This window comes from Hyperolius riggenbachi, chromosome 8 (genome assembly GCF_040937935.1).
Source record: "Hyperolius riggenbachi isolate aHypRig1 chromosome 8, aHypRig1.pri, whole genome shotgun sequence".
Classification (NCBI taxonomy): Eukaryota; Metazoa; Chordata; class Amphibia; order Anura; family Hyperoliidae; genus Hyperolius; species Hyperolius riggenbachi.
In genome coordinates this window covers 67,874,182-67,888,389 of record NC_090653.1, presented here as the reverse complement: position 1 = coordinate 67,888,389, position 14,208 = coordinate 67,874,182, and the positions used below count along the sequence as shown (strand labels likewise).

At 45.1% G+C, this 14,208-nt stretch overlaps 1 protein-coding gene across 2 annotated transcripts in view; it reads right to left on the bottom strand.

The window, feature by feature from the left end:
* LOC137528880 (inositol-tetrakisphosphate 1-kinase-like) overlaps window positions 1–14,208 on the bottom strand; it is a 70,615-nt gene that overhangs the window by 7,587 nt on the left and 48,820 nt on the right. Inside the window, exons 6-10 of one of the 2 annotated variants that reach the window (XM_068250602.1) lie at window positions 12,956–12,996; window positions 12,169–12,216; window positions 7,161–7,326; window positions 4,520–4,587; window positions 1,857–2,016 (exon numbers count right to left, since the gene is read on the bottom strand). In XM_068250602.1, the coding sequence (XP_068106703.1) occupies window positions 1,857–2,016; window positions 4,520–4,587; window positions 7,161–7,326; window positions 12,169–12,216; window positions 12,956–12,996 (483 nt within the window). The remainder of the gene's footprint in view (window positions 1–1,856; window positions 2,017–4,519; window positions 4,588–7,160; window positions 7,327–12,168; window positions 12,217–12,955; window positions 12,997–14,208) is intronic. The other variant, XM_068250603.1, reaches the window with a different exon arrangement.

Sequence of the window (14,208 nt, the reverse complement as noted above, 5' to 3'; positions counted from 1 at the left end):
TGGTTCAGACGGATGCTTGCAGAGCGTTTACAGCCAGCGTTTGGGGCTTGGCGTTAAACGCTCCCATTCAAGTGAATGGGAGCGTTTGTACCAAGCTTTCATGCGCGTTTGCACAAACGCGGTGTTCGGGTCCCGATTTTCCCTGGCGTTCAAGGAGCCCCTGGAAGCTACATGTAGCTTCCAGGGGCGGTTAACCGCTACGGGTAATGTCCCCCTAAGGGAAGAAAAACGCGACCGCATCCGAACGCAACGCGAACGCTGCTGAAAGCCCGAACGCATAGCCGCCGCGACGCCAATGAACGCGACGCCTCCAAACGTCCGTCTGAACCAGCCCTTATATGTAAGATAATGCCATTTCTGAGCATTTTACTGACACGAGGGATACTGATGATTTTGTTGTACTGGTATTGTAAAGGTGCACACTAATGATACAATATTGATTGTACAATCTTACCACTTCTGTGTAATATGATGGACTACATAAAGTAACCATTCAAAGTATATTATTTTAATCTTCTAGATGGAATAGATCTGGTAAGATTGTACAATCAAGACTGTATCATTAGTGGGCACCTTAAGGGCCGGTTAAGATGAGCGACTGTCGGCAGCTGTGCACGGTATTTACTGTTGGGATCCACCGCGTTCTGTATTAAGATGAATGAAAGCGTTCATCTCCGTGCATTTACTGTTGATTGGTGACTTTCGCGTCGTGTTTGATCAGTTTTCAGAGAGGCAGCATGTAGCGTCTAGCGCCGGCTTCCTGCGCCGTTCCGCGTCCCCACAGGGACTCTAAACATGATGAAGAAACGCTGGGTACCGATGTCAAATGCTTTTCTGCTAAACGGTTTTCGGGACCAGGAAATCTTTTAGCAACGGTTAAATGAGCTGCCAGGAGCCGTCCGTCTGAACCGGCCCTATGACATTCTGCTACCCCTATAATTATTATCACTTTACACTGTAGTGATCTTTTAACCTTGACTGTATTACACCTTCACTCTCTTATAATTACCCAATCTGTATTTGTATATAGCACCAGAGAAGGTCAAAGAGATGCAAATACAGTAAAATCCCTGCTATCCAGAACTCAGTTAACCAGAAGACTCAAGCAACCAGAAAAAACAAATCCTGCCCTTGCAGGATGCATAAATCTACTTTATAGTACTATAGTACTGTTTTGTAGCTAGGGCTATTTGTAACATTGACTCTAAAGCAACCAGAAACAACATATATCCGGCATCAGCCAATCCCCATTGGTGCTGTAAAGTGGGGGTTTTACTGTAATTCTGCGTTGATGCAGAATTATGCTTATTTTATTTCTTTAATAATTACTTATTTTGTATATCGCTTTTCTCCTGTCGGACTCAAAGCGCTTGCGAGGCAGCCACTAGAGCGCACTCAGTAGGCAGCAGCAGTGCTACGGGCTCTCGCCCAAAGAACTCTTTACTGAATAGGTGCTGGCTTACTAGAGAGGAAGAACCGAGATTTGAACCCAGGTCTCCTACGTCAGAGGCAGAGCCCCTAACCATTACACTATCCAACTACCATTCATGCAACTTCAAAATGGACCAGTTAAATCTGACCTTGGCTTCATTCAATACATATTCAAGCTGTATAAATTTGCATTAAAATGTGCATAATTTTGCACCAACTCAGAATCATTTGACCGTCCCTGTATAGCACACACAGCAAATAACACAAAGGTGTCCAGAGCAACCAATCAGATGTTTATTTTTGTTCTAAAACCTTCATCAGGAAAATAGTTGCTCTGGTCACATCTTTCACCTCTCTGGCCACACATTCATAGGTCCAGCTTTGCATACCAGTTCCCACTGTGTTATTTGGCACTAGACACATACCTGGGAAAGCATTGACGTCAATCACTGCACAGCGGCCAGACTGTGTGTCCATAATTAAATCTATACCAAAGAGGGACATTCCTAGAGCCTGCCGAAGACTCTGGACCACCTGCTTGACAGCATCATCTGATGGAGACCGCACATCCGAGTACAGGGGAGTCTGGAAGGAAGAAGATCCGTGAAACTTGCATACCTACTGGGGACATAACTACTGTATGTGCGATGGGGCCTATAAGACATTCATATAGTGGACCCATGATACTACCCTCCATCTAAAAGACAACCTATCTAATAAAACCAATGTAAAGCAGAGAGGGCACTGACAAACATAAAACCTACTGCTTTCGCATCATATTTCTGTATAAACAGCTATGCAATATAAGCATTGAACTAGCATACTGATGCTATACACACCTGGACCTCACCATTGGGCACATACTGTAGGTACTTTGCTGGCATATTAACCTTCTCAATCTCTAAGCCTTGCTATTTGTCACATCCCTAGATACTGAGTCAGCATACTGACCTTAACCCATGCTCGCTCCCATACTCCTTCCCCTCCCCCCAGGCTCCCCTTACTGCAATGTTACAGAGTACAGCGGGACCAGCCAGCAGCACACTCACTCACCTCCTCCCAGCTCCAGGTGCTGCAGGTCCTGTCTCTCTTCTCTGCACTTCCTGCTTCTCACATCGGGCACTAGAGCCCAAACGGAGAAGCAGGAAGTGCAGAGAAGCAACACTACAGAAGAGACAGATGGACCTGCAGCACCTGGGAGTAGTGAGTGAGTGTGCTGCTGCCTGTAATCCTTCCACACTGCTCCATAAGGGAGGGCACATCTGACTATTATACTGGGGAAGGGGGCTGCCTAATATTGTATGGGAGCACATCTGGCTATTAGAGGGTGTGGTACCAATGGAATCCGAGGACCTTCGAAAGGAGACAAAAAAATGAGAGGGACACCAGGAGCCCCTGACAGTGTAGCACGTTGAGGGTATGGGACACTCAACAACAGTATGTGCAGAATACTCAAAAAAATAGGTTGCAAGACCAGGAACCACAGTGTAACGGCTGGTGAAGAAAGCCCTTTCTCACACGGGTTATTTAGTCTTCGACAATGTAGGTTGCACTCCAGGAAAAAAAAAGGGTGTAAGGGTTCCAAGGAACCAACATACGCAGCCAACACCACGAGCAGAGACGCTCCCTGCTTGCAAATCGCTAGTATTGAGACACTTTTGTTATTTGATCTGAGGAAGCGGACTGCGATCAGTGAAACCCGTTATCATTCAAGTGTCTGGTTTCTATTAAAAATGTTATTACTTTTTTGGGCTACCCCCTTCTTTTAGAGGTAAGCCTATTTATGTATGTTTTATCCAGCTTACATTAGCCACTCCATACATCACATCTTGGGGCACCTCCTCCCTCCCAGTAACTGGCTATTGTTCTGGGGAGAGTGGTTGCCTAATACTGTATAGGGGCACAGCTGGCTATGGTACTGGGGAGGGAGCCAATACCCGCACAATTACTACCAATACTGGGGAGGGCACAGTTCAGGAGGGGGGGGGGCGCACTTTGGGTTCTCTACCTCTAGTACTGGAGAACCTTGTCTCGGCCTTGCTTGCAAGATACTTGACCTTTTATTGAGAGGACTGTTACCCGCTTTACAAATGGGTGACCCGGAAGGATTACAATGGATAGACATTGTTGGATAGCTATACCCACCTCAGACTTCGCCACTGAACTAGTTATTAGAGGACCGGAAACAGCAGCAGAGAACAGTGTAAGCTGGAAAGATGAGAATTACTTTCTCTCCACAGTTAATTATGGTTTCTTAGGCTTTAACCACCCTGGCGTTCTATTAAGATCGCCAGGGCAGCTGCGGGAGGGTTTTTTTTAAATAAAAAAAAAACTATTTCATGCAGCCAACTGAAAGTTGGCTGCATGAAAGCCCACTAGAGGGCGCTCCGGAGGCGTTCTTCCGATCGCCTCCGGCGCCCAGAATAAACAAGGAAGGCCGCAATGAGCGGCCTTCCTTGTTTTGCTTACATCGTCGCCATAGCGATGAGCGGAGTGACGTCCTGACGTCAGCCGCCTCCGATCCAGCCCTTAGCGCTGGCCGGAACTTTTTGTTCCGGCTACGCTGGGCTCAGGCGGCTGGGGGGACCCTCTTTCGCCGCGGATCGCCGCAGAGCGGCGGCGATCAGGCAGCACACGCGGCTGGCAAAGTGCCGGCTGCGTGTGCTGCTTTTTATTTCACTAAAATCGGCCCAGCAGGGCCTGAGCGGAAGCCTCCGGCGGTGATGGACGAGCTGAGCTCGTCCAGACCGCCCGGCTGGTTAAAGCACACCTAAAGTGAGAGGGTTATGAAGGCTGACATCTTTATTTCCTTTTAAACTATGCATATTGCTTGGCTGCTCTGCTGATACTCTGCCTCTAATGCTTTTAGCCGTAGATCCTGAACAAGCATGCAGCAGATTAGCTGCTCCTGGCTGAAGTATGACTGGAAACCATGCTTTTTATTTGTGTTATTGACACTACTGCAGCCAAAGAGATCAGCAAGACTGCCAGGGAAATTGTATTTTTTAAAAGAAAAATATGGCAGCCCCCATATGATTCTTACTTCAGGTGTCCTTTAATAGATCAAATAAAAGTGCAATGAGGTTACCTGAGAGAGATGAGAACAGGATTCTGCTTTGGAGACATCATGGCTATTGAAGTAGATTGTCTTTTGGTCTACAAACAGAAAACACAAAAAGTGAGGTGTGAAATAAGGGCGTGAAAGTGCACCTGTCATTACAGAAATATAAATTACTAAACAAAAATAAAGGTTAGGGTTTACAGGCCCATAAATAGTAATCAAGTAATAAAACATAGCTTTTAATTGTAATTATACATAATAGACAGCTATGACAAATACAGTAAAAAGTCCATCAGTCGTGAAGTCTTAATATAGATGGCTTAACGCACGTTTTGTGGCTTTTAGCATAACCGCGGAGGCATAATGTTGCAAATTCAGAAATCACGACAAAGGGTGATTAAAATTATATCCACATCTCAGCTGCTCAAGGCATCCTTCTGGTCTGGTCAGTTTGTGTATGTCAGTAATAATCACTGAAAACAGGCCAGGAAAACAGTAGCTAAATGCTACATACACACTTGAGATAAAAGTCTTTGGAAAATGAAAGATCACAGACCAATTTTACCCCCTTCCATGTAGTATGAGAGCCATACTCTACACAGTCTATTCTATGGAGCTGAACTCCCCATCAGACAGAAATCTTTGCAAGATGCTGCACACACTAAGGTGCTGTACACATTCAACAGATCAGTATCTGCAAAATATCTGTTCCTGCAAAAGATCCATTCCTGCAAAATGCATTCATAGTCTATGAGATCTGCAGATCATCATACACACCTTGTTTAACAGACATTCATCTGCAGATCAGATCCACCAGGATGGATCTTCAGATCTGCAGATGATTGTCAGATATGCAGATGAATGTCTGTTATGCTGGGCATACACGGTCAGTTTTTCCTTATCAATCGAGCCGCTGATGGCTCGATTGGTAATTTCCGACGTGTCCGATCACGCGGCGGATCGATTCCGCGCTCATTCCCCGAGGGCGGACAATGGACGAGAAATGAAGAGAAGATAAGAAGTGCCCGCGGGGACGAGCGGGGACGCGGCGGGAGTCGTATTCCCAGCATTAAACACCGTATGAGGATCTTTTGCAGGAACAGATCTTTTGCAGATAATGATCTTTTGAATGTCTACAGCATCTTTGTTTGCAGTATCTTGCAAAGTTTTTTATCTGATGAGGAGTTCAGCTCCATAGAATAGACTGTGTAGAGTATGGCTCTCATTCTACATGAAAGGGGGTAAAATTGGTCTGTGATCTTGCCTTTTCCAAAGACTTTTATCTCAAGTGTGTATGTAGCAATAATCAGTAGCGATGCTTGGCCAGGGCTAAATGACCATCCAGGATGTATAGTTTTCAGATAGTCCAGAGGAGCATGATGGCATGGCCAAAGTAAACAACATGATGCCTATTGCAAGGGACCGCAATAAGTGTGAACGTCTCCATGAACTTTCATTGCTTTTGCAGCCCCTTGTGGCAAAATAGGGTAACACAATGTAGGTTTACCCTGCTAGTGTAAAAGGGGCCTGTATGGATGCAAGCATTTTTTTTAAATGCTGTTTGTTATGGCACACATTACCACAAGTACTAGGAGCATTTTTGTTTCCTCACACAGCACTGCCTCTGTGCCGTAAAATCATCCCGACACATGTGCAACAGCGCTGTTGATTTTAATAGATCCAGGCACACTTTTATGCTTTGTAGTCACTGAGTAAATTGTCCCCCTTTTCACTACTGACCAGAGTCACGCTTTGATTGTATTAAACAAGTGTGGGGTTGTAATTACCTTGTGATTTAGGGGGAATAAAGTAATTGTACTTTATTCCCAATTCCCTTCCCTAATCTTCAAGATAGCTCAAGAGAAGTGCGTAGAGAAGAACTGGTTTCAGCAGCTGCACCCAATTTCATGCCTCTATTTTCCTGGGGATAGTTTGAGGATGACCCCTTCCTATTTCATCATGACTGCACACCAGTGAAGAGAAAAAAGTCCATAAACACATAGCAGGAAATTTTGAATCAGGATGATACCATTTATCGACTAATTTAACAGAAAAAGAGTAAGCGTTCAACCAACAAGCCTTCTTCAGACTCTCTACCTGTAGCCTGACACAATGTTAGAACACACAGCTTATAGACATTTAACCAAGGAGGTACATTGATTTTTTTGCATGCATGCATCTGAATGACACTTATTTATATTTGCAAAAAATGAGAGCAGAGACAGCGAGCCAAGCCTTCTCGATGTGGCTAATGTATGGTATCTGCATTGTGTAGAGGTTGTGTCTGATGCTGCCGGAGGGATATGGTTGGAGACATGGGGTGGGAGACATGGGGTGGGCGGGATGGGAGGGATGAGGCCATGAGTATGGATGGCCAAAAATGGGGACCCTCTGAGACTCAGTCGCAACACATATTAAAGTGCTGACAGTATTGATACCTTGTATCATATGTATCCTTACCACCTCGTGTCTTGGAGACAATTTGTTTTGTTTTTTTTTGGCATTTCAGCTATAAAAGGAATTTATAATCTCAAATGTATAGTTTCCCCGAGAGATGCAGAGCATTTTATTAGTCAGGTGCTATGCTGTGTTTTAGGGCTTAGGCAAAACAGTCCTTCTAGAGTCCATAGTCAGCTTTACGTCTCTGTCATGATGGGGTCACACAGACCTGTCTCTTCCAGAGGGAAATTCCGTATGGAAGGTCTCTTCACCACGAAGTGCTGGGATCCTACCACAAACACCTTATAAAGGGCAGCGTTGTGGTTGATGAAGCTCTGAAGAAGACACGGTGGGGTTACGTCCTTCAGTCCTCGCTCATTAAATATCAGGGACATCTGCATGGGAAGAGAGAAGGGCAGTGAGATAACGCTTTCGATGGAGGCACATGGCTGTTAATCATCTACTGGAAAACACAAGCACAGTGAGAACTATGTTGTAATGGAGTATATAAGGGGGTTTTATTGTCATGGGCTGTACAGATCACTTTAAAGCACCTGAAGTGAAAGGGATATGGAGGCTACCATATTTATTTCCTTTTAAATAATTCAAATGGTCTGTCTGTCCTGCTGATCCTCTGCCTCTTTTAGCCATAGACCCTGAAGAAGCATGCCAATCATATGTTTGTGAGTGAAGTCTGACTGGATTAGTCACATGTATATACAGACAGAGGCGCCAAAAAGAATAACATTTACTAAAAATGGTGCACCAGTACAGCTCTGGTGCAAAGCTCAGCGTCTCTGTCTACCGACAGAGGTGCGCTCAGCGTCTCTGTCTACAAACAGAGGTGCTTAGCTTTGCACCAGACCTGTATGAGTACATGCTCCATTTTTTATTGCCTGATGAAGCAGGAAATGCCCGTGAAACGCATTGCACTTGCACTTTTTGGAGTATACAAATAAACCCTTGTTGTTTTGAATATATACAACAGTCTCTTCGTGTGTCTGCTTGGAGGAGGTAAGTCCACCTCTGCCTCCTCTCATTTTAACATTTTTAGTAAATTGTATTATTTTGGCGCCTCTGTCTGTATATACAGTTCCTGTGTCCACCCTTGGGGGAGGGGTGTTGCCCCACATTTCCTATCTACAGAGAGCGACTTCTTAATCCTGAGTGGGGAGAGGTCTAATCTCCTCACCTGCTGATATAGTGGTTACCTGGATGGTAACCCTTGTTTGTGACCATATCTGCATACTTAGCTTACATATCCACTCTACCAGTACATACTACACTATATTGGGCTCTCGGTGTCTTCATCTTTGTGGATTAGTCACATGCTTGTTTGGGGTGTGATTCAGACACTAGTGATGCATGAAAGATCAGCAGGACAGCCAGGCCAATGGTATTGTTTAAAAGCAACTAAATATGGCAGCCACCATATCCCACTTAGTTCAGGTGTACTTTTTAAGGCATTTAATAGAACATGGTTTTAAATGAATTAGGCAGAAAAAGTATTGAATCAAAAAGTAGGGTATTTTTCAATTTAAAAAGGAAGATATCTGGTGCACCAAATTAAAGATAATCATCTCCTCCTCTGCCTGATCTTTCCATCCTCATTTCTCCTCCTCCATAGGCAAGTTTAGGATTACTGTTCCTCAGATCAGGGCCAGTGCAGTGTCTGGGGACAGGCACAAGTTTAGACACCAGACTGTCTGCAGGCATCCTGCAGCTCACACCACTGCCCCTTTTACTTCCTGGCTACAGTTGACTTTAGATGTAGCAGCAGCATGTGTACAGAGCATGGAGCAGCAGCATGTGTACAGCATGAAGCAGCAGTGTGTGTAAAAAGCATGGAGCAGCAGTGTGTGTACAGAGCATGGAGAAGCAGCGTGTGTATAGAGCATGGAGCAGCAGCGTGTGTACAGAGCATGGAGCAGCAGCGTGTGTACAGAGCATGGAGCAGCAGCGTGTGTACAAAGCATGGAACAGCAGCGTGTGTACAGAGCATGGAGAAGCAGTGTGTGTAAAGAGCATGGAGCAGCAGCGTGTGTATAGAGCATGGAGCAGCAGCGTGTGTACAGAGCATGGAGCAGCAGCGTGTGTACAGAGCATGGAGCAGCATTGTGTGTACAGAGCATGAAGCAGCAGCGTGTGTACAGAGCATGGAGCAACAGCGTGTGTACAGAGCATGGAGCAGCTCTGGGGAACTTGGCAAAGCACAGAGCCAGGTATGAGCACAGTCCTGTCCCCCTGCTGTGTGCTAGTAAACTTTCTCCTTCATTACAGATGTCAGCTGTCCTCATTATTATCTGTATCCAAATTGCTCCTGATCGATCCCGTTGTCGATCAGGAGCAGATCGGACGTGCCAAAGATCCCCTCAAATGGATAGGAAATTGCACTGTGTGTACCCAGTATGATGCCCTACCTACCATATTATTATAGACCTTTCAGGAATCCCCCCTTGAAAATCCTGGGTTTGCCCCTGCTCCTTCAAAAAGTCTGAAGAAGCCATGATAGGCTGTTACTTGGCAGGGAGGTGTGACTTAATCTGATGGAGCAATCACTCTCCCAGCTTCATGCACATGTGACTACAAGGGGTGTGTTTTCAAGCTGTGACTTGCTGCTTCTTTGGTTAGCACTGCAATGGAATAAGGGAGTGAAGCTATTTATGCTGGTAGAGAGAGATCTCATTGCTGGAATTCCATAGAAACATCATGCTTTTCAGCAGGGGCGTAGCAATAGGGGGTGCAGCGGTAGCGACCGCATCGGGGCCCTTGGGCCAGAGGGGCCCCGAAGGGCCCTCCCTCAACTACAGTATTAGTTCTCTATTGGTCCTGTGCTCATAATAATCACTTCTATATATACATTGAGTAGTGGTAAACATTAACAAGCTCTTCCCCATCCCCTTCTTGCACCTCTGACACTGTAGTTGCCATTGGCAGGTTTTGGTGCGCCGTATCAATTGTTATGTATAGAGTGCCTGGGGGGCCCCATTGTAAAACTCGCATCGGGGCCCACAGCTCCTTAGCTACGCCACTGCTTTTCAGGGGTTGGCCCGATAATATACACCTGTCACTAATTTTACTCAAGTAAAGTGCTGGTAGGCCAGGGGAACATCCAGGAAACACTCATTCAAGTCAACCTGAAAGTCCAAAGATCTGTCATGCATTGACAGTGCCTCCAGCCAGTCACCCTCAGTAGGCTCTGGGGGAAGTGTCACTACACCTTTCAAGGCATAGTAGACCTTAGAGTAACCTGAAAAAGGGCTTGCTGCAAAGATATTGTGTCATTGTAAACAGCCATGACATAATAAAAATCAAGAGATAAAGCTAGTGACAGGTGTACTTTTAAGTGTACCTGAACGCTTGCACAGGGCAGTAGGAAAACATAGAGAAATGCACCCTGTATGTATTCAGATATATTGGCCTGTCTAATTCCCCCCTCTTCTGTGACTAATCACCATTGTAATTTGATCTCTCAGCTGTGTTCGCTGGAAGCTATGGCAGAGCAGCTAAATGGTAAACACAGAATGTTAACCCTATGTCTGCTTCTATGAAAGCAGGGAGTAGACACACTGCAGATTTCTTGCAGAATTTGTATGAGTCGTAGCAAAGAAATGTTTTCCTTTAAAGGCTATTATGTTGTTGCTTATCTTTTAGAGCAGAGAGGAAGTTCTGAGTTCTGGTCCGCTTTGAAGGACAACTGAACTGAGAGGGATATGGTGGCTGCCACATTTATTAATTTAAAAAAAAATACCAGATGCCTGGCATCCTGCTGATCTTTCTGGCTGAAGTAGTGTCTGAATCACATACCTGAAACCAGCATGAAGCTAATCCAGTCAGAAACACCTGATCTGCATGTTTGTTTGGGGTCTACGGCTAAAAGTATTAGAGGAAGAGGATCACCAGTATAACCAGGCAATGTGCATTGTTTAACCACTTGCCGACCGCGCACTCATAACGCGCGTCGGCAAAGTGGCAGCTGCAGGACCAGCGACGCAGTACTGCGTCGCCAGCTGCAGGCTAATTAATCAGGAAGCAGCCGCTCGCGTGAGCGGCTGTTTCCTGTCATTTCACAGCGGGGGGCTCCGTGAATAGCCTGCGGGCCGCCAATCGCAGCTCGCAGGCTACATGTAAACACAAGCGGAAATAATCCGCTTTGTTTACATTCGTACAACGCTGCTCCGTTCCTGTGCAGCCTCGGATCTCCGGGGAAGGGAGGGAGGAGAGGGAGGGGGGGAATTTCGCCGCGGAGGGGGGCTTTGAGGTTCCCCCCCCCCCCCGCAACACCCAGGCAGGCAGGAGCGATCAGACCCCCCCAGCACATCATCCCCCTAGTGGGGAAAAAAGGGGGGCGATCTGCCTGCACCCTGATCTGTGCTGGGGGCTGCACAGCCCACCCAGCACAGATCAGCTAAAACAGCGCTGGTCCTTAAGGGGGGGTAAAGGGTGGGTCCTCAAGTGGTTAAAGGAAATACACATGGCAGTCTCCATATCCCTCTCAGTTTAGTTGTCTTTTAAATTTTTTCTTTACTTGTTGACGGTAAAGCTCAAAGTGTAACTGTCGGGCATAAAATCAAAAATCAATTCTTTATTTTTATCTGGTAAACAAGTAATAAGGATGCTAATCAAGCAATCCAAAACTTAAAAATCATTATTACTTTTCTTGTTGATAAATGATCTTTCCCCAGTTTCCCTGACTCTTCTTTGGTACATTGCTGCACAAAAGAAGTTGCAAGGCATGCTGTGTTGTCCTTTTTTGCTTTTCTACTTTCCCCTTTCAGACTTAACTAATGCAGCCTGATTGGCTGAAGCCACTTTTCCTACTGTTTTTCCCTCCCACACCTCTGTTCCTCTCTGATTGGCCAATATTTCTCATGTTGAGACAATGCACTTTCTATTGCAGAGCTGGGGAGTGCCTGAAGACTGGGAAGAGGGCGGGCAATGCATACACAATCTAGCAGAAGAGAGTAAGGGAGGAAATAACATTAGGATTGGCTTCAAGGTAGACATGGTTAAAATAGAGACTCCTAAGAAGGTTTTTTTTAATTTTTTTTAATATAGAAGAATCACTAAAATAAAAATGTGGACCGTGCAATACATATTATGTTATTTAAGTAGAGCAAATATTTATCTACTTATATATGTGTGTTTTTTTCTGAAATAGTATGGCTGACAGCTCCTTGAGGTGAGAGACGTATGAAGCCTGCCATATTTCTTTTCTTGTAAACAATGCACATTACCTGGCTATTCTGCTGGTCCACTGCTTCTAATACTTTTAGCCATAGACCCTAAACAAACGTGCAGATAAGATGTTTCTGACAAAAATCCGAAAACATACGCTGCATGCTGGTTTTACGCTGGGTACACATGATGCAATTTCCCATCTGAATGATGGGTAATCTGACAGGAAGTTGTATCGTGCGTACATCTCAGTAAGACTGCCAGGCAATTGGTATTGTTTAAAAGGAAATAAACATGGCAGCCCACATATGTATCTCACATTGGGCTTGATTCACTAAGACAAATAGCATGCCTTATCCGAGTTAACACACATTATCAGAGATAACATGCCTTATCCGAGTTAACGGGCCTTATCAGGGATAACACGCTTTATCAAAGTTAACCTGCCTTAACAGAGTAGCATAGCGAGTGCTATGAACCCGCGGCGACTCAGGGCAGGACGAGTGGAGCTCTCGTCATTGCCAATTAGCAGGCATAAGTTCATAGCTCTCGCTATGCTACTCTGATAAGGCGTGTTAACTTTGATAAGGCGTGTTATCTCTGATAAGGATTGCTATTTGTCTTAGTGAATCAAGCCCAATGAGTTTATTTTTAATGTATCCAGTCAAAAAGGAAAACAAATCTCACACACACATATATATATATATATATATATATATAGAGAGAGAGAGAGAGAGAGAGAGAGAGAGAGAGAGAGAGAGAGAAAGAGAGAGAGAGAGAGAGAGAGAGAGGGAAGGTAAAAATATGAAAGGTGCACACATCTTGCCAGCCAATCACAATACCTACCTCATGTGAGCGCGGACCATGAGCCACACGTGTTTTGCAAACTGGAAAAAGAGAAAAGAAACACATTCAATGTGACATCATAGCTCTAGCTCTCCAGGAGAAACTAACACAGGAAAACTATCCAGTGTTAGTATTACCAGAGTAATCCCATCCATGTAATAATGCCACCATCACTTACTACAGTATCCTCTGCATGGATACATCCATCATACGTAGGTGGTACTAATGCTCACAATACTTGTGAAAACTCTGTATTTGCAGCCTACTTTAATATTATGAAGCTGTATAGGAGAGGTGACACTCAGACAGAAGTCTTGGATAGGCCAATAAGAGGAGGTGACCAAGCTAGAGAACAGGAGGGTTTCATGTAGTTTAGAAAAAGAAAAGCTACCTATTTACTCACGTAGAGGGAAGCCCTTGGATGGATCAGTGGCTTGCTGTTCCATCTTGGAGCCCACCACTGCCGTGCAGGAGCCCTCCAGACATATCCGACAAGAGCTTGTTGGAAAAGTTTTTATGGCCGCGCTCCATGCCCACGCTCATACATGAAGGAGAGCCTGGCCACAAACTAGAAGAGGGTTCCAGCCTGTGGCAGTGGAGTCAAGGACATAGGAAGCCTCTACATGGATAAGTATGTAACTTTTTTTTTAAGTTACATGTTTGGTTTAATAAGGGAAAGCTCTCTTCCTGAACCCTGTATTCCTGCTGAAACGATGACTGATATTAATGGTTGTAAACAGTGCCAATCCTGCCAAATGCAGGTATGCCTCTTGACACTTACCAAGCCTGAAGATTGTTAACTAATGTCAGCACCATTTTTGACCCATGTGGTACCCCAGGCACAACAACCCCGCCCCCTTCTCCTCCTCCTCTGCAAATATACATGGACAGAGGGCAGGAGATGGGTGGACTAGCATTAGATAAGGATTACACTACAAGCTGCAAGACTTAAGAGGGGCACTGCAAAAGTTGGAATATACTGTGCTGCATGCTGAATTTCATTAATACAGAGGGTGAGTATGATGCACTATTCACCAGAGGGCACCACAGCACTATGGCTGGATGGCCTGTCCCTAGAAATGTCCCAGATTAAGGCTGACCAACACACTATTATTAATAATATTGTTATAATGTATTTATAAAGACCCAATGTTTTCCTCATCGCTTTACAGACTACATAGTCATGCCTCAAATTCTTACAGACTTAAAGGTGCGTACACACGCACTACAGCAGCCAACGACGGGTCCGTCGG